General features: G+C 39.1%; 2 protein-coding genes and 1 long non-coding RNA gene across 3 annotated transcripts; 2 read left to right on the top strand and 1 right to left on the bottom strand.

Annotated features, from left to right (window-relative positions):
• Nucleotides 1-3691: 3691 nt before the first annotated feature.
• LOC120418260 (uncharacterized) lies at nucleotides 3692-4660 on the bottom strand. The gene is made up of 3 exons (XR_005605572.2): nucleotides 4524-4660; nucleotides 3957-4459; nucleotides 3692-3896 (listed from the first exon to the last, which is right to left on the bottom strand). It is a non-coding gene; the product is annotated as an uncharacterized LOC120418260 (long non-coding RNA).
• Nucleotides 4661-4669: 9 nt separating this feature from the next.
• LOC120418259 (uncharacterized) lies at nucleotides 4670-15748 on the top strand. The gene is made up of 4 exons (XM_039580576.2): nucleotides 4670-4825; nucleotides 4967-5150; nucleotides 14920-15040; nucleotides 15106-15748. The coding sequence occupies exons 2-4, from the start codon at nucleotides 4997-4999 to the stop codon at nucleotides 15293-15295; spliced, it is 465 nt and encodes a 154-aa protein (XP_039436510.1). The 5' UTR covers nucleotides 4670-4825; nucleotides 4967-4996; the 3' UTR covers nucleotides 15296-15748.
• Nucleotides 15749-17472: 1724 nt separating this feature from the next.
• LOC120418275 (SAM50-like protein CG7639) lies at nucleotides 17473-19629 on the top strand. Its single transcript, XM_039580594.2, has 7 exons — nucleotides 17473-17716; nucleotides 17785-17957; nucleotides 18014-18195; nucleotides 18255-18393; nucleotides 18451-18991; nucleotides 19048-19174; nucleotides 19243-19629. Exons 1-7 carry the CDS (start codon nucleotides 17696-17698, stop codon nucleotides 19392-19394), a joined length of 1335 nt encoding a protein of 444 aa, XP_039436528.1. The 5' UTR covers nucleotides 17473-17695; the 3' UTR covers nucleotides 19395-19629.
• Nucleotides 19630-20122: the final 493 nt, after the last annotated feature.

The raw sequence follows: 20122 nt of genomic DNA, 5'->3' as shown, positions 1-20122 counted from the left end.
ATGAAAACTCCACTCTGAAGAGTTTTAAGAACTTCGCATCTCAAACCTCCAACATCCAATTTTTATGAAAACTTTTAAACTCGCATTTTTTTGCAATTCCTCTTGAGCATACAACAGCTTTTTTCATTATAAATTTCAACATCGGGTAAAAAAATTAGGAAATTGAGAATCAATGCACGGAGAGACCGGCCAGGGCAAATCTAAGAAAATCTTGGTTAATTTAACTAAAAGTATGGGTTAATTTTTTACACAGCTTTTTTTCAACAATCGATTGTTGATTTTGTTAACCCGAAATTGCTGACCACCTGTAACTAAAAGTAGCTAAAAAAATAGTTAGAATTGCCATTTTTGTTGGTTAAATGGCCGAAAAAAAATTCTAGCAGTCGACTGCTAGAATATTTTTTTCTGAAAATTAACTAATTTTTTTTTTGTTTTCAGCTGAAATATTGTGGAATATTCCGTAAAAAACAGGCTGGACCATATTTTTCAACTATTTTTTACAATTTTTTTTTCGTTGTATCAACCGAAATATTTTTGCATGCAGCAAATTATTAGTGGTTTTTAACAAAACATTCCTTAATTAAACATAATTTATGTTAGTTTCTATCAATATTTTCTTTGATTATTTAACGATACAGGCTGAGCCGAATTTCCAGCTATATTTTTAACTAATGTTTCACTTGAATACAGAAAAAATATTCGTACATGAAGTCAGTAATAAGCTGTTGTTAGCAATATTTTTATTGAATTTGCAGTAAATTTTATAATAATGCCTCACAAATTAATGCTGGGTGTTTTTATATTCGCATTTATTCTGCCAAAAATTTTAACTTTTTGTACTAATTTGTTTTTTTTTTTTTGCATGAAGTTATTAAATTACTGTTAAAAAGCATAAAAACAACACGTTTTTTTAACTGTTATTATAAAACATGTAAAGTTTAATTAATGTTCTAAAAAATAATAATGATGAAAGCATATTACAAATTTTGTTAAACATATTTAAAAATGATGTTTAATTTCTCGTGAATTTCTTAAAAATTTAAACCGAGCAAAATTTTCACCAAGTTTGAAGCTTATATTTTTATTATGTTGTATAAAATTAAGTGTTGTTATTCACTTACCATCACTGTGAAATCATTCGATAAGTCATCATCATCTACAACGGTCTCAGGTTTAGTTATTTTCCTTGTGGTTGGACACAGAATTCACACCAAAGCGAACCTTTTGCTGCAAATAGACATATGAAATTTATTAGTAATTTTATACGAAATTCTTAATTTCGGCTGTAAACTGAAAAAAGGAACGTAAATAAATGTAATTATAATGAGGAAAGAAGAAATATCAATAATTCTACTTACCAAGCTTGCATTAATTTAACAATTACTTTTGGCAACACACTTTCACTGCATTTGATTCAATTTATTCAACGTACTCCGATTCCTGAAAAAAATATTTTGAGTTTTACTTACCAGTTTATTGAGCAGTCGTATTGCAACAAAACTTTTAAGATAATAACTATCTTCTTTTATATATTTTTATTTTTTTTAATATTTTACTTCATCTCTATTTTTTATGTTGTCATGTGTTCGCATTTCTATGTATTTTATAATTGATGATTCTGAAAAAAAAAGAATGGTTCATTAAGATTTTATCCGTCGTAAGCAAGAAGCTTTTTAATGATTCAGTTTTCTAATAAGAATCACATAAGATAAATTATTGTCCAAAAGTAAACCCATACTTACTTGGATTAACCAATATTTTGTTAAATTTGCCCGGACTGCTCTATCCGCGAAGAGTTAGCCCGCATCTCCCTTCTACTGCCCTCTCTTTCCATCAAACATTCCTATAACGTGTTCAACTCACTTGCATTAGAGGTCCTGATGGCGAAGGTCGTCCTCTTGCTCTTCATAGTTTATCACCTGCAAAGAAATCATCAACAAACCTACTCACCAATTCCACTTCTCCAGTTGCAACACTTTGATTTGCCACTTCAACAATAGCCAAATAGTGTAATTTTCACCTTTCACATCCTCTTGCTTCATAATTAACAACACAAACTCAACAAATCGACCGCTCTCGTTCGAATCCTGACTTCAAATGACAGACGTAAACAAATCTAAGTTCATCTTTTAAATATTTCACCAATTGTTAATTATATTCAACCAATAAAATTTTTGTTTTTCCTAAAACCAAAGCTAACAGTCGAGCACGTTCATTCGAGTTCAGGAAATCTGTTAGCTTTATGCCTTTAGCATTTTCAACAAACAGGTTATTAAATTAATACTAAATTTTGGCTATTTTAACTGAAAATTGGCAGTAACAAGTACGTTTTTGTTAAAATTTACGAAAGTAAAATCAACAATTTTAATTGTTAAAATTTCTGGGCACAGTCTCTCCGTGTGCAGGTTTTTTCTTAATTAAAAAAATATTTCACCTGTTCCTTGTACAAAAATCGCAAATTGTACACAAATTTCAAAAAGGCTTCTTTCATTACCTAACGCATAATTTACCCAGGAAACTTTCCATCAAGCGGAACAAACATCCGGATGCAAAGGTTCATAGTTCAAGCTCTATTGATTTTATTTTCCAAAATAACGTACACACAAACTAATCGAGACAAAATGTGACTGTTTGAAACGTGGTGACGGCAGAGAGAAGGGAAATGAGAGGGTACACTGGCAATTTATTTTTGACCCCGTAACGCGGTACACGCGGTACACGTCTCAGCAGTCTAGAAAAAAAATCGGGGTGCTCAATTTTCGTTCAGTGGCGAGTTGAGGCGTTACGTTTTTAACTGACATTTCTCGTTGTCATTTTTTTTTTCAAGGAATTAAAAATGTCAAAACATTCAACTCGATAGCAGCAGCGTGTGGGGGTTTAACTGTTGCAACAATCTTTGTCGCCGGCGTGGTCCATTTGCTTGAAGATTGGGCGCGTCCTATTCGGACTGGCACGCATGTCCGATCACGGCCAGATGCTTTCCAGCTGGGATGGCAAGAACGATTTAGTTCGTGATTTACCGGAGCAGCCTTACGGACACGATGCTATGCTGCAGCTGTTTATCAGCGGAGGGTCGCGACGCAGATTACGCTGCCGGTCAGTTCGAGATCACTTGTGATGACCTGCTTCTGCTGTTTCCGGGCGGACTCTCAGGCACACCACGAGAACGTGTGGACAACTAGACTTACATAAAACGCCTTCGTTAGCCGTATTTGAATTGATATGGAATTGGTATCATTCGATATAACTTCCGAATGGTTTACATTTCTGTCATCTTTCTCCAAAATCAATTGCGCAAATTGCTAACAACATTTGCTAGGTGGCCAATGGAAAACTTGGCAACTCGGTAACTCCGTAACGTGACTTCTGTGCTGCTTCAAATCAAATCTCAACTGATTTATTTTACTTTTTATTGCCATTTTTTTTATTAAGAGTATTACAATGAACTTTATGTTCATGAAATTCTTCAATTAAATCACGGTGTCGCTTTTGGTGATGTTCTGGAGCAGTTGCCGCACGATTACGCGCACCTTGTCTTTGCGTTCGAGCTCGCGCAAAACTATGATGTGGGTGGGCGTTAAGAGAAAGTTCTTGGCCACTTGAAGGAACGAATAGGCCGGTCCTTTAAGGTAGCCTGAATCGAGACAAGGTCGTCGAAATTTTCCATTTTGGAAGTGGGCTGCTGGGCTGCGGGTTGTTGAGGTGCATCAGAGCTGGCCAAGGGAAGATACTCGTAGTCCTGGTCTTCACCGGTGCTGAAGACCAGCGTGACGTTTTGGTAGCGTTTGTCGTGCGGGAGACGTACTTCTCCAGGACAGTGCGGTCGTCGCACTGTCCAATGCACAAATCAAGAGCGCCCGGGTTTCCTCCATTGATTTGTGAATCTCACTTTTTTTCTGCAAAAATAAAATTTTAATTATACCTAATTTATTTTGAAAATTCAATAATTTGCTTACCAGAATTTGTCCCGGGACGGTGAGTGGGTTTGTTTATTTTCAACTGTCACTGGGAAAATTTTGGAGATTGCTGTGATCAAAAAAATCGGCACCTTTAATTTTCATAACGCCTGAAAAAAGTAACGCCTTATCAAAGGCGTTACGGTTGTACCTTTGACTGGTACCATGAATTTGGTAGAAATTTGTTCCGAATCCGCGCTCTATTTTGAATACTCTTTGGTGACGGCATTTCAGGGCCGTTACGCTTTGAGTGGTATGGGAAATTGTTAACCAATAACTTTGGAGCTTATTTGAAGAGATTTATTTTTTAAGCTGGAGTTTGGGCTTGTCACAGGATCTTACGCAGCAGATTTAAGCCGTCCGGTGCGGAAGTGCTCCCCTTGAAGTCTCGGCTCAGTTCTTCGCGAATCTTCTGAATCAGCAACTCGAACGTATCGCCTTTCGATCGATGATGGCACGATCCCTTCCAGCAGCAGCCGAGACGATTGGTCTGCGCCGCGGCTCTGTCCCAAAGAGAAAAAGTAGTAGTAGTAGAAGGTGCCAAGCCCCGTGGATGGTAGTACATACTAATAATACTAATCGTTTCCAGAGAGCAGCAAACCAGACACGACACGACGGAGAGGAGAACGCAGTAAAGTGGCGACTGGTGCTTCGGCTTTTTTTTCCTTCGACCCCTATAAATACGACTGGATGCTTTATCCCCGACCTCACAAGTGAACCAACTTTTACTGTGTCAACGTCTCCGGCGTCGTGTGGTCCGTTTTTGGGCGCAATTTGCGGAAAAAGAAGAGAATCGATTTGCGCCACAGTTTGGCTAACACGTGCAATTGTTTCTTGCTTGTGCTATATTGATCAACACACCTTTGGTTGTAAGTTTCTTGGTGAATGAAAAATTTAAATAAAAACAGAATTCCGTTGATTAACGTTTATTAGAAAATTGCCCCTCTCAAGTGTGAGCGGAGTGTGGCTTAAGTCGGCTATTGTAGTGATTATTGTGTGATTGTTTCCAGAACTCTCCACTCCCACCAATAAAAGAAACCATGAAGCCATTCACTTTCGGTGTGTTTGTCGTCGCTGCTGCCCTCTGCGTGGCCAACGTGTTTGCCGCAGACGAGCCTGCGAGCACCAAGGACAGCAAGGATGAGGAGGGTGTCAAGATCTACAAGCGTCTGATCCCGGCCGACGTACTCCGAGGTGGGTCCCATACAAAGGCACATACGTACCGTATGATGCTTTTACATAATCCGACACAATAATCCGCGCAATAATGGAGATTTATGGCGATTGAGTGAGTGACGGGGTGTCCACAACGCAACTCCGCCACCATTCATTGAAAGAGCTGCTGTATTTTTTTCTGTTTCCATGTGAAGAAGCAGCAGGAATTTTTCGCAACAAATAATAGATGATTGCTAGTTAGTAGCAGCAGCACACCCATTCGCAACAAGTCATAGAGACACCAGTTAGTACAGAGTCAGTGGTTCCCACAATTGCGATCCCTGCGATCCACCTTACTGGTGGGTTTTAGGTGTAATTTTGTTCTCCTCAATTGGTGGGTGGTGTGCTATCTTATGTAAGCAATTACATTTGCTTGATATATTATTTAAACTTTGCATCGCAAAAATCAGGAATCAAAAAACATTTTATTAAACGATTTGGTTTGGCGATCAAAAACAGACTTCATGTTTTTAAGCTATATTTTTTTTCTCAAAAATAGAATTACTTTTTGAGTTTTTGTTAAATGTTACTTTTTAAAAGTAAATCAAGTAATCTTCTTTTGAGGACAAGAATAATTTATGAATGCTGAACCAACATACAAAGTTGCACTCTTCAAAATTTTCACGAAATAACACAACTTGATATTTTTGAAGTTGATGTCAGTAAATGATTCAGTTTCGCAAGGTATGATTGATCTGGGTTCCCAATCGTCAAAATTGAATTTTAGTGAATTTTCTACCATTAAATAAAATTGTAAATTTCGGATATTAATGGTATGAAATCATCTTAAGCAGCCATGCGCACCCACGTTTATCTGTGGGGGTAGCAAAAATAAGGGGGTGAGTCTTGTCTGTTCTAACCGAAACCAGTCAAAAATATCATAATATTGCACAAAACCATAGGTTATCAGCTGTTTCAATTCGCCCCAGTTGACGGTATAAAAAAAGCACTCAAATTAATAGGCGCAGATCGACTATGCTCCTGTAAGGATTTGTAGAGTTCGCCAATCATCAAAAAAAAAATCAGAAAAATGTGACAGTTCAAAAAATATTTCAAATCGTGATTTCGATTACTTATGCTTTAGTTTTCTCTACAATGTTTTATTATATTAGTTAAATTTGTCGTGAAAATTGTTGTCCTAAATTTGAAAAAAAAAAACTCTTATTTTCGTAAACATCTTGCAAGAATTTGGGAATCCGGACGCACCTTCCAAGAAAATGGGTCAATAGCTTTACGAACGGCAGAACAATGGATAAGGGGCGATTTATTTGGCTTTTCTTCACCCTCTCTGGTTAGCCTTTTCCCTACAGCTGCTATCCACTTTAAAAATTACTTCACGTATTTCCTACCAAGTGCGTACTCTACTTGGGGACCATCCATAAACCACGTAGACATTTTTTTGAAATTTTAGACCCCCCCCCTCCCCAACAATTACCATACAAAACATTTTTTAGTATTGAGCGTGGACAATCGCTGAAACCTGAAACATCGATTGAATACGATTGTAATCTTTTTTGGGTATTCTGAAACTGTTCAAATAACAAAGTATAGGTAGTTTGTGAACACATTTTTCAAAGCAAATCAATGGTTTTACTTGAAATTTTGAAAGCTAACTTTAAAGGTATGTTTTCCGTATTCTTTCGATTTTTTTAAATATTGCTCCTGGGCGAATACTGACTTTTCAAACAGTTCTGGAGATATGCTTTCAAAAAATAAATAAAAGTACATCAAATACTTCATCAAAAATTTGATTCAAAATACTTGATGTTCTGAAAATGCGGGATATGAGTGGAGTATGTAAACATATTGCACATTTGGGATTAAATGTTATGGCTATCGCTAAAGGCTTATTAATTGCAAAACCCTTCTCCAAAAACTTATACAATCACCAGTGAGTTTTTTTATTACAGCGGATGAAGTCATGAAATTCAGTTGACGAAATACTGTTCGAACTATAAAATTTCATTTGGCTTTTAAACTTTCTAGGCTAAATATGATAATATGTACATCATTGTTCAAAAATTCGTTTGATGTGATATTTTTGTAGAAGTATGGTCAAATATTTAATATAAGTTTGTGGAATTTAGACATAGGGGAAGGTGGGGCAAGACGACCATATGGGGCAAGAGGAACAATTGCTCGTAAGGCCGTAATTTTTACAATTTTTATTATTTCCAGTATGAGGAATTGTTGCTAGCAATGCAATTAGCTGATTCTACTACCACATAACCGCCAAAACGACGTAAACGCCACGGGGCATAAGATTGAATGAAGTTTTTTTCAAAACCTTTGTTTTCTTATAATATTTGGAAAGTACAAAATAAGGCTTAGGGTTCGTTTTAAGGCTCATTTTTTCAAAATGCTATTTTTCCTAGATCAGTAGTGTCCCTACCAATGACTTGCAAGTATTATAAAGTATGATTTATGTTTTGGTTATTTTTGTAGAGAGCTTTTAAAAAATCATGTTTAGGTGGGGCAAGTGTACCATATGGATTTTTAGTATGGAAAAAAATACGAATTGCTGCAGCAACATATTTTATTGTGAAAAAAAAAAATACATAAAAGTTCTTAAAAACTGATAAACAACTGTTTAAAAAATAGTCCATACACGATATAATAATATCATGAAAATTTACTATTTTATCATCTAAGTAATATTTTTTTTTGTAAGAACGGTAAAATTTCTAGTAGAATATTATTTTTTAATCTAAAAATGAAAGAAACGTTTCAAATACATCCTAATCTGATGTATCTAAGTGATAATAGTTCAAATGTCAGTAAATTTACATGTTTTTTCATGCATTGTTCCTCTTGCCACAACGGGTTGTTCGTCTTGCCCCACTAGTTGAGTAGAACGTACGAAAAATCAAAAATTTCAAAATCAATTTTTTACATTAAAAAACAGATTTTTTTAAAAACTTGTTCTATCAAAGTCTCAGTCAAGACCTGGAATAAGATGATTCTAAAAAATCCGACAGATTTTTTAACGTTTTTAATGGGTTATAACGAGCATTTCCTTAGCTTGTTACACTTGCCCCCCTTCCCCCTACTCACGGCAAATAGTATTGATGGACCAAGAAGCAAACTAATTTCTAATATTCAACGACAAACAAACAAACAGTTTGGTAATCACTGGTAAAGGGCAGAGGAAATGCACCTATAGCGTACTTAAAAGTGTGCTAATTTTTCCGTTGTTCTATCAACCTCTTGGTGCTCGTCTTCTTCTGCTGCTGCTGCTGCTGCCATTTCGTCTCGAAAGAAGACGCAATTTACGAGTTGCAATTACTTAATTCAGTGTGTTTCCCTCCATTTCATGCAATCAGTCATGCACGTCAAAGTTGGTCACCGCGCGCAGCAAAAGCAGAGGCAAGGGACGTTTTCGAGCGTTGTACTAAGAAGAAACGCTGCTACTAGTATAGCCTTCGCAGACCAGACCAGACTATGTCGCATGGGTTAGTGGGTTTTGTGAGCTATGTGTGTGTGTAGAGTGGGACAAACCTACCAACGATCGCGCTACTCTGAATTATCAAATCCGTCGTGACACGAGGGGGGACAACACGAGCCAACCAACAGCAAAAAAAAAGCAGTTTCCAATCACAGGTGCACCTTGTCTTAGATCTTGGAGCCGCGATTTCCATAGCGAATGTGTGTGTGTGGCTTTGCAAACCGGTTGCATGCTTTTCTAGATCTTTCCATTAATTAAGGTTGAGAAACACAAAGTGCTCCATATAAATCGAGCATGGGTTTAAATTTGATACGACTAGTCGCTCGCACCCATTAATTCCCGCTTTTTAATCGATGCCGTTGAGAATAGATTAGGACGATGATGCAGCACGAAACGTGTCCTTGTTCTAGTAACAAAACGCTGATTCAAACGTATTTCCCGTCTAGGGGTACCGTTAAGTCCAAAAACTTGTTTTGACAAAGGTGCTAATTTGTATTTCACACAACACTCTCAGCTACATAGATCAACAGCTTACAAGATGACATTAGTAAGGTTTCATAGAAATTTGCACTGCTTGTTTTTTTTCATTTGGACGTCACTTGATGCTTGGCGGTAAACATTTCTCAAGAAATGTTTATTAGTTTTTTTGGTTTCAGATTTCATTGGTTTCCTATATCCTGCCCAGTTAGTCATAAAGTCATACAGGATAACAAAAAAAGACATATAATAGTGAAAACGAGAGACAGGTCTTGTGTTGTCTCTACTGCAAGGTTTCTGCTCGCACCTAGGAGACTGAAGGCTTAATTTGGGAGAGCATCCAAACTTTTATTTCCTTTTTTCTGGGGTTGATTCCCATCCCAACTTGTAAGCTATTTATTTAATTTTTGAGAACAGATCTTAGATAGATGTTTGGGTTCTAAACCAAAACTCGAGTTCTCTGAGATTTTCGAAGAGTTAATAATTCAGACGAAAATTATTCCAGATATTTGGTGTAACTTTTTTATGTTAGGATTGTATAAAAGTTTGAGGTTAGGATAAAGAAGTAACAATTTATTTTGATTAATTTGAAAAAGATTTGAAACTAGAAAGACTTAGCATCAAACCCAAATGCTCTATTGAAAAAAAGAAACATTTTCCTGCTCTTAGTACAAAATTGTGTTAATAATCCGTAAATGCAGCAAATTTTAAAATTAAAAAATATTTTCAATGAGCCAATCATAACCCTTCCTTGAGTAATGAAATAACACTACTTGACATTTTTGAAGTTGACGTCAGTAAACGCTTCAGTTTCGTCAAAATATGATAGATTGTGGCTCCCTGAACACGCTCCAATCGACAGAATTGAATTTTAGTGAATTTTCTTGGAATTTCCTGCGAAATAATAAAGCTGTAAATTTTGGAACAAAGGAAACTCAGAAGGAGGCGCTTGGTTCCTTAGATAGATTTCATAGCATTTGTACCTGAAATAACCAACTTTCGCAGGAAATTCACTAAAATTGTATTCGATTGGTGCGTGTTCAGGGAGCCCAATCCTATCATACCTTGACAAATTCCGAAGCATTTGATGTCAAAAACTTCATAAATGGTGAGTTTAGCAATCATATTCAGTCATTTTTTTAAATTATTTTCAAATAACTTGAACTCGTATCTGTTTCGAAAGTACTTGCAAAACAAAATATTTTCATTTAAGGAAAAACGGTTTACGGAAAATGAAATGTCCAAACTTATCTAAATAACCATCTGAAAAAATGCCCTAAAGTGACCCACCACAACTCATTTCAAGCTGTGTAGTCCAGCAGCCAACCGGGACGAATGCTGCCCGCCACGCGGAACACTTTGCCATTCTCGGAACTGTGATATAAAAAAAACCATAACCATGCTTCCTAAGTCAACCCAACTTCAATAATTAATTTGTTCCCCCGCAGCAGCATAACGACACCGGAAGGGGTTGGCATCAGCTTTTTTTTTCGCTCTTTTGTGAACTGTTGCGGACAGATTCATCAAACATGGTGTGCATTAAGTGCAAGCGTGTCCCATATCAAGTTTTATATTTTATTTATTTTATTATTTTATTTTTATTTAGTAAATTTGACAACAAATCAAATTAATGATCCTCGAAAAAAATGCCACGTCATCTGCGGATGGCACCAACGTCAGATGTTAAACACTTTTAAACGTACAATTTATGCGTTGCAAATGGGACAAAATTTCAATATCGACGCTAACAAGCGGATGAAAAGCTTTTTTCCTCACTCTCTTTGCTGTATTTTCTATGCGCAAATATTTTTCCACTCGCTGGCCGGACCCCGTTGATGTCATAGCGATTCATCATGCATATCGGGACCGTTTGATGAACTTGACCGTCGTATCGTATCGGCTAATGGTATACTTTTATCTGCAGAGCACGTTGCTGCAAAAAACTAAACCAGCTAAACGGAAATTTAAGTTTAATGCTTTGGAGAGTATATTTGAACGCACTTTGAATCAGTTGAGAAACAAGTATCGAACGAGATTTTAAGTTAAATTTAATTAAAAAAAATATCATGCGTCTCCATGAAATTACTAAAAGACTAGTGGAGACGCATGGCTTTTCAGCCCTTTACGAATTCTGTGTATATTTATTTTCTTTATTTAACTATTTATTTAATAAAGTAATTTACTATCGAAATCTTCATTCAAATTGTTAAACAAAGAAAGAGATCCATTGCCAGAGCACGAGATCAGAATAATTTAATATCCATTTTAAATCACGAATGACTCAGCAAAGAGTTCACATTATAGGTTAGTAGAGGATGCCCGATGCAATCTTGCAAATTCATGGTTTAAAATCTGGTAAATCCCCAAAACGTGATTTTCGTGCCAACGCAGACTGTCGCCAAATAAAGCTCCCCCAGATCGGTCCATCGCCAAACACTGCGTGGGGAAATCCGCCCCTATAGTTACCGGTTTCCAACCTGTAAAGTGCGCTCCGCTGACCATTCGGAGGAGAACGGCACGACAACCATCATCAGCTACCGCCCCGGCATCATCGCTCAAGGTTACTTTGGAACGGTTTAGTTAATCTGTGGGCTCCAATCGGTGCTGAATTAATTACCATTGGTAATAAAAGCAATTGTTTTGCTTTCAAATCAAGTTCACTCAAAGTCATGCTCGTCATATCGGGATTGGAAGGGAGGGGGGTTTAAAACCGGAAAAGTACCGCCTAATGAGTAGCAGCAAGTGAGTCACCAGCCGGCTTAGCTTCTTCGTCGTGAGCAAAGTTTTCCTGACTATTCTATGGCTGACCTTTCACGAAGTTACGTTCACAAGCTGCAACAGTTGCAAAACACTTCAGGAAGGGGAATCCGCACAAGTAATCATAAACAGATGAAAGGGAAAACTTAACGCTTCAATTCAAATCAAAGTGATGGTAAAAGCCGGTAAATTATCGCGTCACGATTCTCGGCATTTGCAGCTGAATGTGCAGAATTGCGCACAGCTCGCCGCAGAACAATGCACTGTTCTCAGATGCATAGGAAAATTTAAACGCTGAGCAAATATAACTTAGCTAGTCTGTAGACATTGCAAAAGAGTAAGAGTCAAATTAACTTAATTAGTTAGACACATTAGCATGTTGTGAGAGAATTCACTGCCCAGCAGATATTACAGTATCGCTTGGACTCGAGCTTTTGTATTGCTCAACAATGTGTGCATGATTGGCGGTGTCCATATAGCTGACACGAAGGTTACTTATGGAATCTGGAATTATGTATGACCATCAATCCAACCGTGAAATTGTTGTCTTGTGGATGACAAATTGCAACATTTGTATGATAAAAAAAGTGGCAGCCTTTCGGATAAAGAACTTTTTAACGAACCGGCCTTTAGGCTCGGAAGTCTTTCACGGTCGAGGCATGTTTTTGTCAACGCAGGTTGATTGTTAGTAACGCTTCGTGGATTTTATATTTACTTGTCGGTGTCGTAATTCTACGTTTCGGTTGATCACAGGCGCTTAATTGGTTCGTGAAGATAAAATAGTAAATCCAATCATAACTTTGAACTAACACAAACATAAATAATAACACTCTGAACGAAAGATTTTTTTTAAATATGATCGATTATTTTTGATTCATATTGTGATTTTAATCGGTAGTATGATACGATTTCGCCTTACCACTTGTATTTGCATCGAAAATTTCAAAAATATTTAAAAGTTTAATCTTTTGAAGATACAGTCCAGACTCGATTATCCGAAGCCTTGATTATCCGAAAGTTTCTATGGAACTTCGGATAAGCGAATCATGAACAAAAAAATAGTATTTTTTATTTTCTTACAGTTAACATCAAGTTCGAGTTCTGCGGCCCATTTTAGTCAAATTTTAATAGTTGATTGCCTATCAAACTAAAAAATATTTTTGTGATTAGATTATCCGAAGTTTTGATTAGGCTGGTACAAAAGTATTTAAAGTTTGGGGTCCCAGGAACAGGTGCACTTGGAATTTTTCAAAAATATTTAGACAGGGCCGAGTGGCTTTTCTCCAAAGTGTGTATGAAGAATTAGTGCTGTTTACTACTCCCACATATTGCATGCAATTTTTGCTTGTACACAGCGACGAACCGCCCTAATTTTCCATACATATTTTGGAGAAGAACCATTCGGCCCTGTCTAAATATTTTTGAAAAATTCAAAGTGCATGTGTTTCCTCAAGTTAAGCCTGCTCAGGCAAAAAAATGCAAAGTACTCCACTTTAATGACCCTCGGGTTTTTTGTGGTCTCTGTTGCAAGTTTCTGCTCATTTCAAGGCGTCCGAAGGTTATGTGTGATGAGTCACCCAAAACCTCTTTAACGCAAATGGACCGACGTTTTACTTCCCCATCCGATAGAAGGCGTGGTCAGGCAAATCTCGTCTCGAAAAATGCCACCGGGTCCGTCTGGGATTGAACCCAGGCCATACTGGGGTTTAGAGGCTACCACGCTAACCAATAAACCACCGGACCCGGCTCCCCTGCTCAGGCATTTTTGTCCATTTTTGTAAGTTAGTGTTGTTAATCCGGACATATGTTTAATACAGGCTTCCAAAAAGTACATAATTATCACTTAATCATAACTTATTTGCTGGTCGATTTTGCATGCAAAAATAGGCCGATGGTCGAAATTTCAGAACAATCCGTAAAACTAAACGTAAACCGTCACTCTAATGGCACAAATAGCAGCAAGTTAGCTGTAGCTTAGCATATAAGCTCTATGGCAAATTTGTTCTCTCGAACACGAGCTATAAGCTTAAAAGTTATTTTTTAAATCCAATCATCGTTAACAAGCATGAAAATGGCAAAACCCAAAAAACACTGCAAACCCCAAAGACACTTTTCGAGTTACGAGAATCGGATTTAAACTTCAAAACCCACAACTAATCAAGCTCATATTTGGGATTCACTTAGGGGATCATGTTCTGAATTCATGTATTCAACGTTCACAATTGAAAAATAAATCTACCAGGATGCCAATGCAGCCTCTGAAAGTCCCCGATGAATCACCCCTGCATGTCTCGTGCAAACTTTACGTAATCTGCAAGCCCACGCGATCGGGACCATACTTTGACCTGTAAATGGCAACAATGAAAGCCACAGTCCTTTCTCGATTATTTGCACATCTTGTTTTTTGCATGGTCCACTGCGAAACCAGTTTTTCGCGCCTTATTTAATCTTTGTTTCCTCTCGCTTTCATGTACCTACACCCCTTTTTGTGCAAATATTGCATAATAGCGTGCGTTTTTTTCTTCGCCCCAAGCGATCACGAGACCGATCCAACCGATACCAATATACAACAAAACGTGGGCAAACCAGCGCGATCGACATTTACCACGTTGTTGTCCTCTGGTGGATGACAAGCCGTGACTTTATGGCTCGTTCTTTCCAACACTGCGATCGGAAACCGTAATTTACAACCAACCTTTTGCTTGCATTGGCCAATCACTTGATCTATGGCTGGTACCTTGGGCAAGGAAGAGACATACCTCGCTCGTTGACCTACATCTTAAAAGTTGTACGTCCTTTCCGATAAACTTGCGATGTCTAGACGGAATATCGCGCAAAGGCTGCATAAAATTAAATTTACCCATTACCCATGGTCGTTTAAAAGGACATTCAACATAAAAGGTTACTCAAACAGGAGAGGTAGTTTTTAGGTCAAGTTTAACATCGTGAAGGTTTTCTAGATTTCAGTTGTACAAATAAGTTTAACAATCAACCGGCAAAACTCTCTGTTGTTTTTTTTTTTAATTAATTTACGCCAACTAATAAACTAACAATTTGCATTCATTTCAGATTTCCCCGGCATGTGCTTCGCCTCAACCCGTTGCGCCACCATTGAACCCGGCAAGTCGTGGGACCTCGCTCCGTTCTGCGGCCGCTCGACCTGTGTTGTGTCCGAGAGCAACCCCGCCCAGTAAGTTTCCTCATTCAAGTTGTGTTTTTTTAAATATGTCAACTTCAACTAATCGCTCATTACAGACTGCTGGAACTGGTCGAGGACTGCGGACCGCTCCCACTGGCCAACGACAAGTGCAAGCTGGATACGGACAAGACCAACAAGACCGCCCCCTTCCCGTACTGCTGCCCCAAGTTCACCTGCGAGCCAGGAGTCAAGCTGGAGTACCCGGAAATCAAACCCTCGGATGCTTCGGAGGAAAAGAAGAACTAAATGATCTGATAAACAAAACTAAAGCTAACTTTCCCTACACACAGCATGAGAAGAACAACAAGATAGAAACAAACTAGACCTTAAAGATGCATTCCGGTGTACTTTTTTCTCTTTTTTATGTACAGATGTGAACCGTAATCTTTTAACATCGTAAGGCTAAACTAAAATAACGGAGAAAATATGTGTATTATCGAACAAGAAACACACCATATACCTATTAGTCAAGTATGTGATATTAGAAATATGTATTTATCTGAAAAAGTACTAACTTTTGAGCTCGTCCTTCTCGACAACGTTCCGTTTTATATGGTTGAAAATTCTCAAATTCATAATGTGTTGACCCATATTAAAAATATACTCGTTTCTATTTCATTCAGTGTAAGCAATACTTAATTTTGTTTGATCAGTTCGAATTATGCAGATTTTGAAAAAAATAAAGTTCTTAGTTTTTCAGTGAACACAAAGTTTCTAAAATTGATACAATCCCTTCTGTCCACTAGTTCTGCAATGCTTCAAATGTCTTCCCAAAAAAACCATCCACATTAACGACCCCCAGGTCTTTTGTGGTCTCTATTTCTATTTTCTGCTCGAACCTAGGAGTCCGAAGGATTGAATACGGAGAGCACCCCAACCTCTTTTCTACTCCAAGGAACCTTCCACCCCGGGGTTGGAACTGACGACCTTTGGATTGCGAGTCCAACCGCCGCCAGCGATGGCACCGGAGCAGGCTTGGTTTTGTGTGTTGTTTGTACTTATGCCAGAGAGACGACTTCCGCACCTGGAATGACTTAACGGCCTATTAACAACCAAGGCCGGGACCGACGTTTTACTTCCTCATACGATGGAAGGTTGTAGCAGATGTGAATCGAAATGTCTTCCTAGTGATATTTGAATTTCGGGCAATTCGATTGTTTTCCGCTGTTCCGTGGTTCACACTCATTGCAGTGCCAGAATCAGTCATATTTGTACTAATAAAACGGTATTTTTCATCTTAGAACGTATCCAGGTTTTTAAGCGAAGATGGCGTTCGAATGTTGAACGTCCGAAATGTCAAAATCGCGCAGTAGCACCAACATTAGAAAAAAAATGCGGCTGTCATGCCATGGCACACTTTTTTCGTAATGTTGGTACCACTGCGTGATTTTAACATTTCGGGCGTTCACCATTCGAACGCCATCTTCGCTTAAAAAGCTGGATTTACGCAGACTGTCAGTGATATTTAGTAGGGTGGCTCGACATGATCGATTTTTCAGAACAGGCATTTTTTGGTGCCATTCGCGTCCCCAAACAACCCACCTAAATTTGTGAGTATAATTAATAGTACATACTGGCCGAGATATTATGAAAGCAGACAATAATCAACATACGAGCGCAACCTAGCTGTCAAAGCTGTTGCGCCATTATGTTTTACGCCGACTCGATTTTTAGGTTAAAAATTTAACAGCTTGGCTGCACTGTTTACAATTTTTGCACGTGTGTCTCGGTAAAAATGTGTGTGCGTGTGCGCTCGTGACGTCAAGCCAAGCTGTCAAATTTCTAACCTCCAAAAGCCACCATCTAAAAGTATCTGTATCTTTAAAGGGTCACTTCCTAGCTTGTTGGTATGTTCTACAAAGTTATTCTCCAGTTCAAAACCTATCTCCTACTATAAGAATCAAGTCATTTCATCGATTTATAAAAAAAAATCCTAATACAATGTAAAAAAGATAGTTTCCCATGGAAAATAAATCAAAATCCCATATAAATTTCAAATTAAAACTGGAGCTCCTAGACCTTACCAAATGGGCTCAAATTTTCAGGAGTGCTTCTGGGGACATAAAAGAACGAAATTCCGGTTGATGCAAGACAAAATAACAACTTTTGTCTTTTTCATAGAAACGTGAACCACGCTAATCTGCATATTCGACCAGTTCGACAACACATTCAATCTCGAACCAACGGGGTTCCACTACATTTCCAGAGCAACATTTGAAAGGGGCGGTACGACATTGCTCTTACGGCCCTTCATTACACGCGTTTAAATGGGACGAAAGGCCGTAAGAGCAATGTCGTACCGCCCCTTTCAAATGTTGCTCCAGATTTATACACGTCGTAAACATGAATCACCCCTCGACAACACCGCACCCGTTGTTTGGGTTCGAAATCTTCCGATCGGCACTGTTTTTGACAGTATCGAATGTCAACTGTCAAGTCGGACGAACACAAAATTTTAATTTTTATTTCGTGAGCCTCGTTTTCAAAGTTGATGGGTTAAATTTAACTGGAAAATTGAAATTTAAAAGGAGAACAAGCTGCAAAATTTAGCTCCTGACATCATACCCATTTTATTAAGTTTTTACGAGACCGGCAACTCACCAATCCTATAGGTATACATTACATAACCCGTGTCAACACAGCGCAATGGGAAGCGGCAAATCAAAGGTGAGTTGGAAGAAGAACTTGGAAGTGCCAACAACAAACTAACCGGGTTCGGATTTGGTGGTTTGCAGGAACCTCCGGTGTCGGGCCGCAAGGGGGATGTGGACTTTACGCGCTACAAGGCACGGGTGGACTGCGTCAAGATCCAGGGGCTAGGCAGAACCCACGACGACTATGTGCAGCGCGCCACCCGAGATTTGTTCAAGGCGACCAACTTCCAGGATGTTATCGTTGAAACGACCAAGTGGGTGGTTGCCTTTCATAATTTTTGAACAGAGTAAATAATGTTGATGCTTTCAGCGTAAAAGACAACCTCATGCAGCTGGGAATATTTAAGAATCTTAAGATACACATTGACGTTAGCAAAGGACCGCAGGCCACCAAGAACGGCTACGAAGTGTCATTTGAGGGCGTTGAACTGTCCCGTCTGACCGGAAGTATCGGAACCGAGCTGGGGCAAAACGATGGAGCAGCGACTGCGGGTATGTTGGTTTGATTTTGCCTCTCTCGACGAGTCTGTAATGTAATTCTGTTTTCTTAGAACTCACATCGCCCAACATTTTTGGCCGAGGAGAGCGACTTAGCTTAAACTATAGCTACAGCTACGTGCGAAGCAGCGTACTTAATCTTCGCTTAACGAAACCGTATTACCACACTGTGCTGGGAGATTACGCCCCAGAGTGAGTAGAAAGTGTGAGTGAGAGATCTTTTGAGTTCGTAACGTGTGTTATTTTCAGAACATCGATAGGCATTTTCAAGCATTCATCGCCGGCGCCAGCGTCCAAATTCCGCACCGACGAGACCGGGGTGCTGCTGGACTTTTCCTTCACGCTACCGTTTGGTCTGAGCAACAGTTTACAGTACGAGATCGGGATGAAGGAAATTTTCGCCATGGACAAGCTAACGCCGTTCTTCGTCCGGGAGAATTGTGGCCCCAAGCTGGCCGGCATCATTCGCTACATCGGAGTGTTCGAGGGCCGGGACAGCAATGTGTTCCCCACGAACGGAGTGTTTGTCAAAACCACCCAGGAACTGATGGGCAGTTCGCTGTCGCAGTTTGGCGTTATGAAAAGCGACGTGCATTGCGAGCTGAACGTGCCATTGTTTGCGGGAATTTCGCTGCAAATGTGCGGACGAGTTGGAATGATACTCAACGATAAACTCAAGGAAGGCATACCCATCAACCAGCTGTTCTTCCCGGGTGGGCCTCAGTCGCTGCGTGGCTTTGAGGTGGCCGGTGCTTGTCCCTACCGCGAGGGAGTGGCCGCCGGGTGTCAGGTAGGTTTCGAATAACTGAATCTAGTGCATAAAATACAAAAAAAAAATCTTTGCAGTCTTACTGGACGTCTGGTCTGCATATCTGGAGTCCACTTCCGTTCAGCAGTTACTTTGGAGGATTTGGAAACCTGTTTAGAACGCATTTATTCTACAATTTTGGAACGTGCAATACATTTACAACAGGTAATCCTCACCCCCTATAGATTATAGACAGAAACAAAAACTAACTCAAACCGCGTCACCCCTTTCAGACAAACTCCGCAGCACAGCCGGAGTGGGTCTGGCATTTAGAATTGGCCAAAAGGCTCGCATCGAGTTCAACTACTGCCAACCACTGTCATTCGAGCCGAGCGATCGTGTCAAAAAAGGTTTCCAATTTGGCATCGGGTACGAGTTCATCTAGAACAACAACAACAGCAGCAAAGAATCCGCGCCGGTTTCCGGAATCAAAAGTGTTTTCGTGTCACAAACAGCAGGACCTTCTGAAAGCCTTAAACTACCAGCTACCTATCAGCAGCATGTTAAACCGATTTAAAGATGGCACAGTTTGGCTTACGATTGCAGAGCTCGGATTGAATCTTAAGCCGTTGATCCTAGAGCTGTTTGGAATAAAGCGCTTCAGTCATTTGTTATACCAACCGTTGAATGTTTGTCTGCATGATGACATTTTAGTTTTATTCAATCATCTTTTTTATTCGCTGGTATTGCGGAATACAAAATTTATCGAGTACGCACATTCAATTTTGCCATCTAATGGTGGACGCAGAATTTTTCGGCTACGGATTCCGCCACCCGGTTCCAGTCAATCACACTTCCGCGCCGAACGTTCACTCTCGGCTGTCCAAAGCGTAAACACGCGCCTCTTTTCGCTGTCAAATCAAGTACATTGAAACCCCGATGGTTTAACACCAACTGTTGTCAAACAAACGGGTTCACTTTTTAGTTTGACACCCTCTTTAAGCGGTATACGCACTTCGGAAGGAATCGGTCAAGAAAAATTTCAAATGGGCAACAGCGGCAGAGTAAGCAAGCCAGAGAGGGTGAAGAAAAGCCCCAAGAAATCGTTCCCTCTTCTTTGTTCTGCTGTTCGTAAAGCTGTTTCTTGACCCCTTTCCTTCCAATCTCTATACT

Source organism: Culex pipiens, chromosome 3 (genome assembly GCF_016801865.2).
Source record: "Culex pipiens pallens isolate TS chromosome 3, TS_CPP_V2, whole genome shotgun sequence".
Taxonomy (NCBI): Eukaryota; Metazoa; Arthropoda; class Insecta; order Diptera; family Culicidae; genus Culex; species Culex pipiens.
The sequence above is the reverse complement of the archived record's forward strand: the minus strand, read 5'-3'. Positions and strand labels throughout refer to the sequence as shown.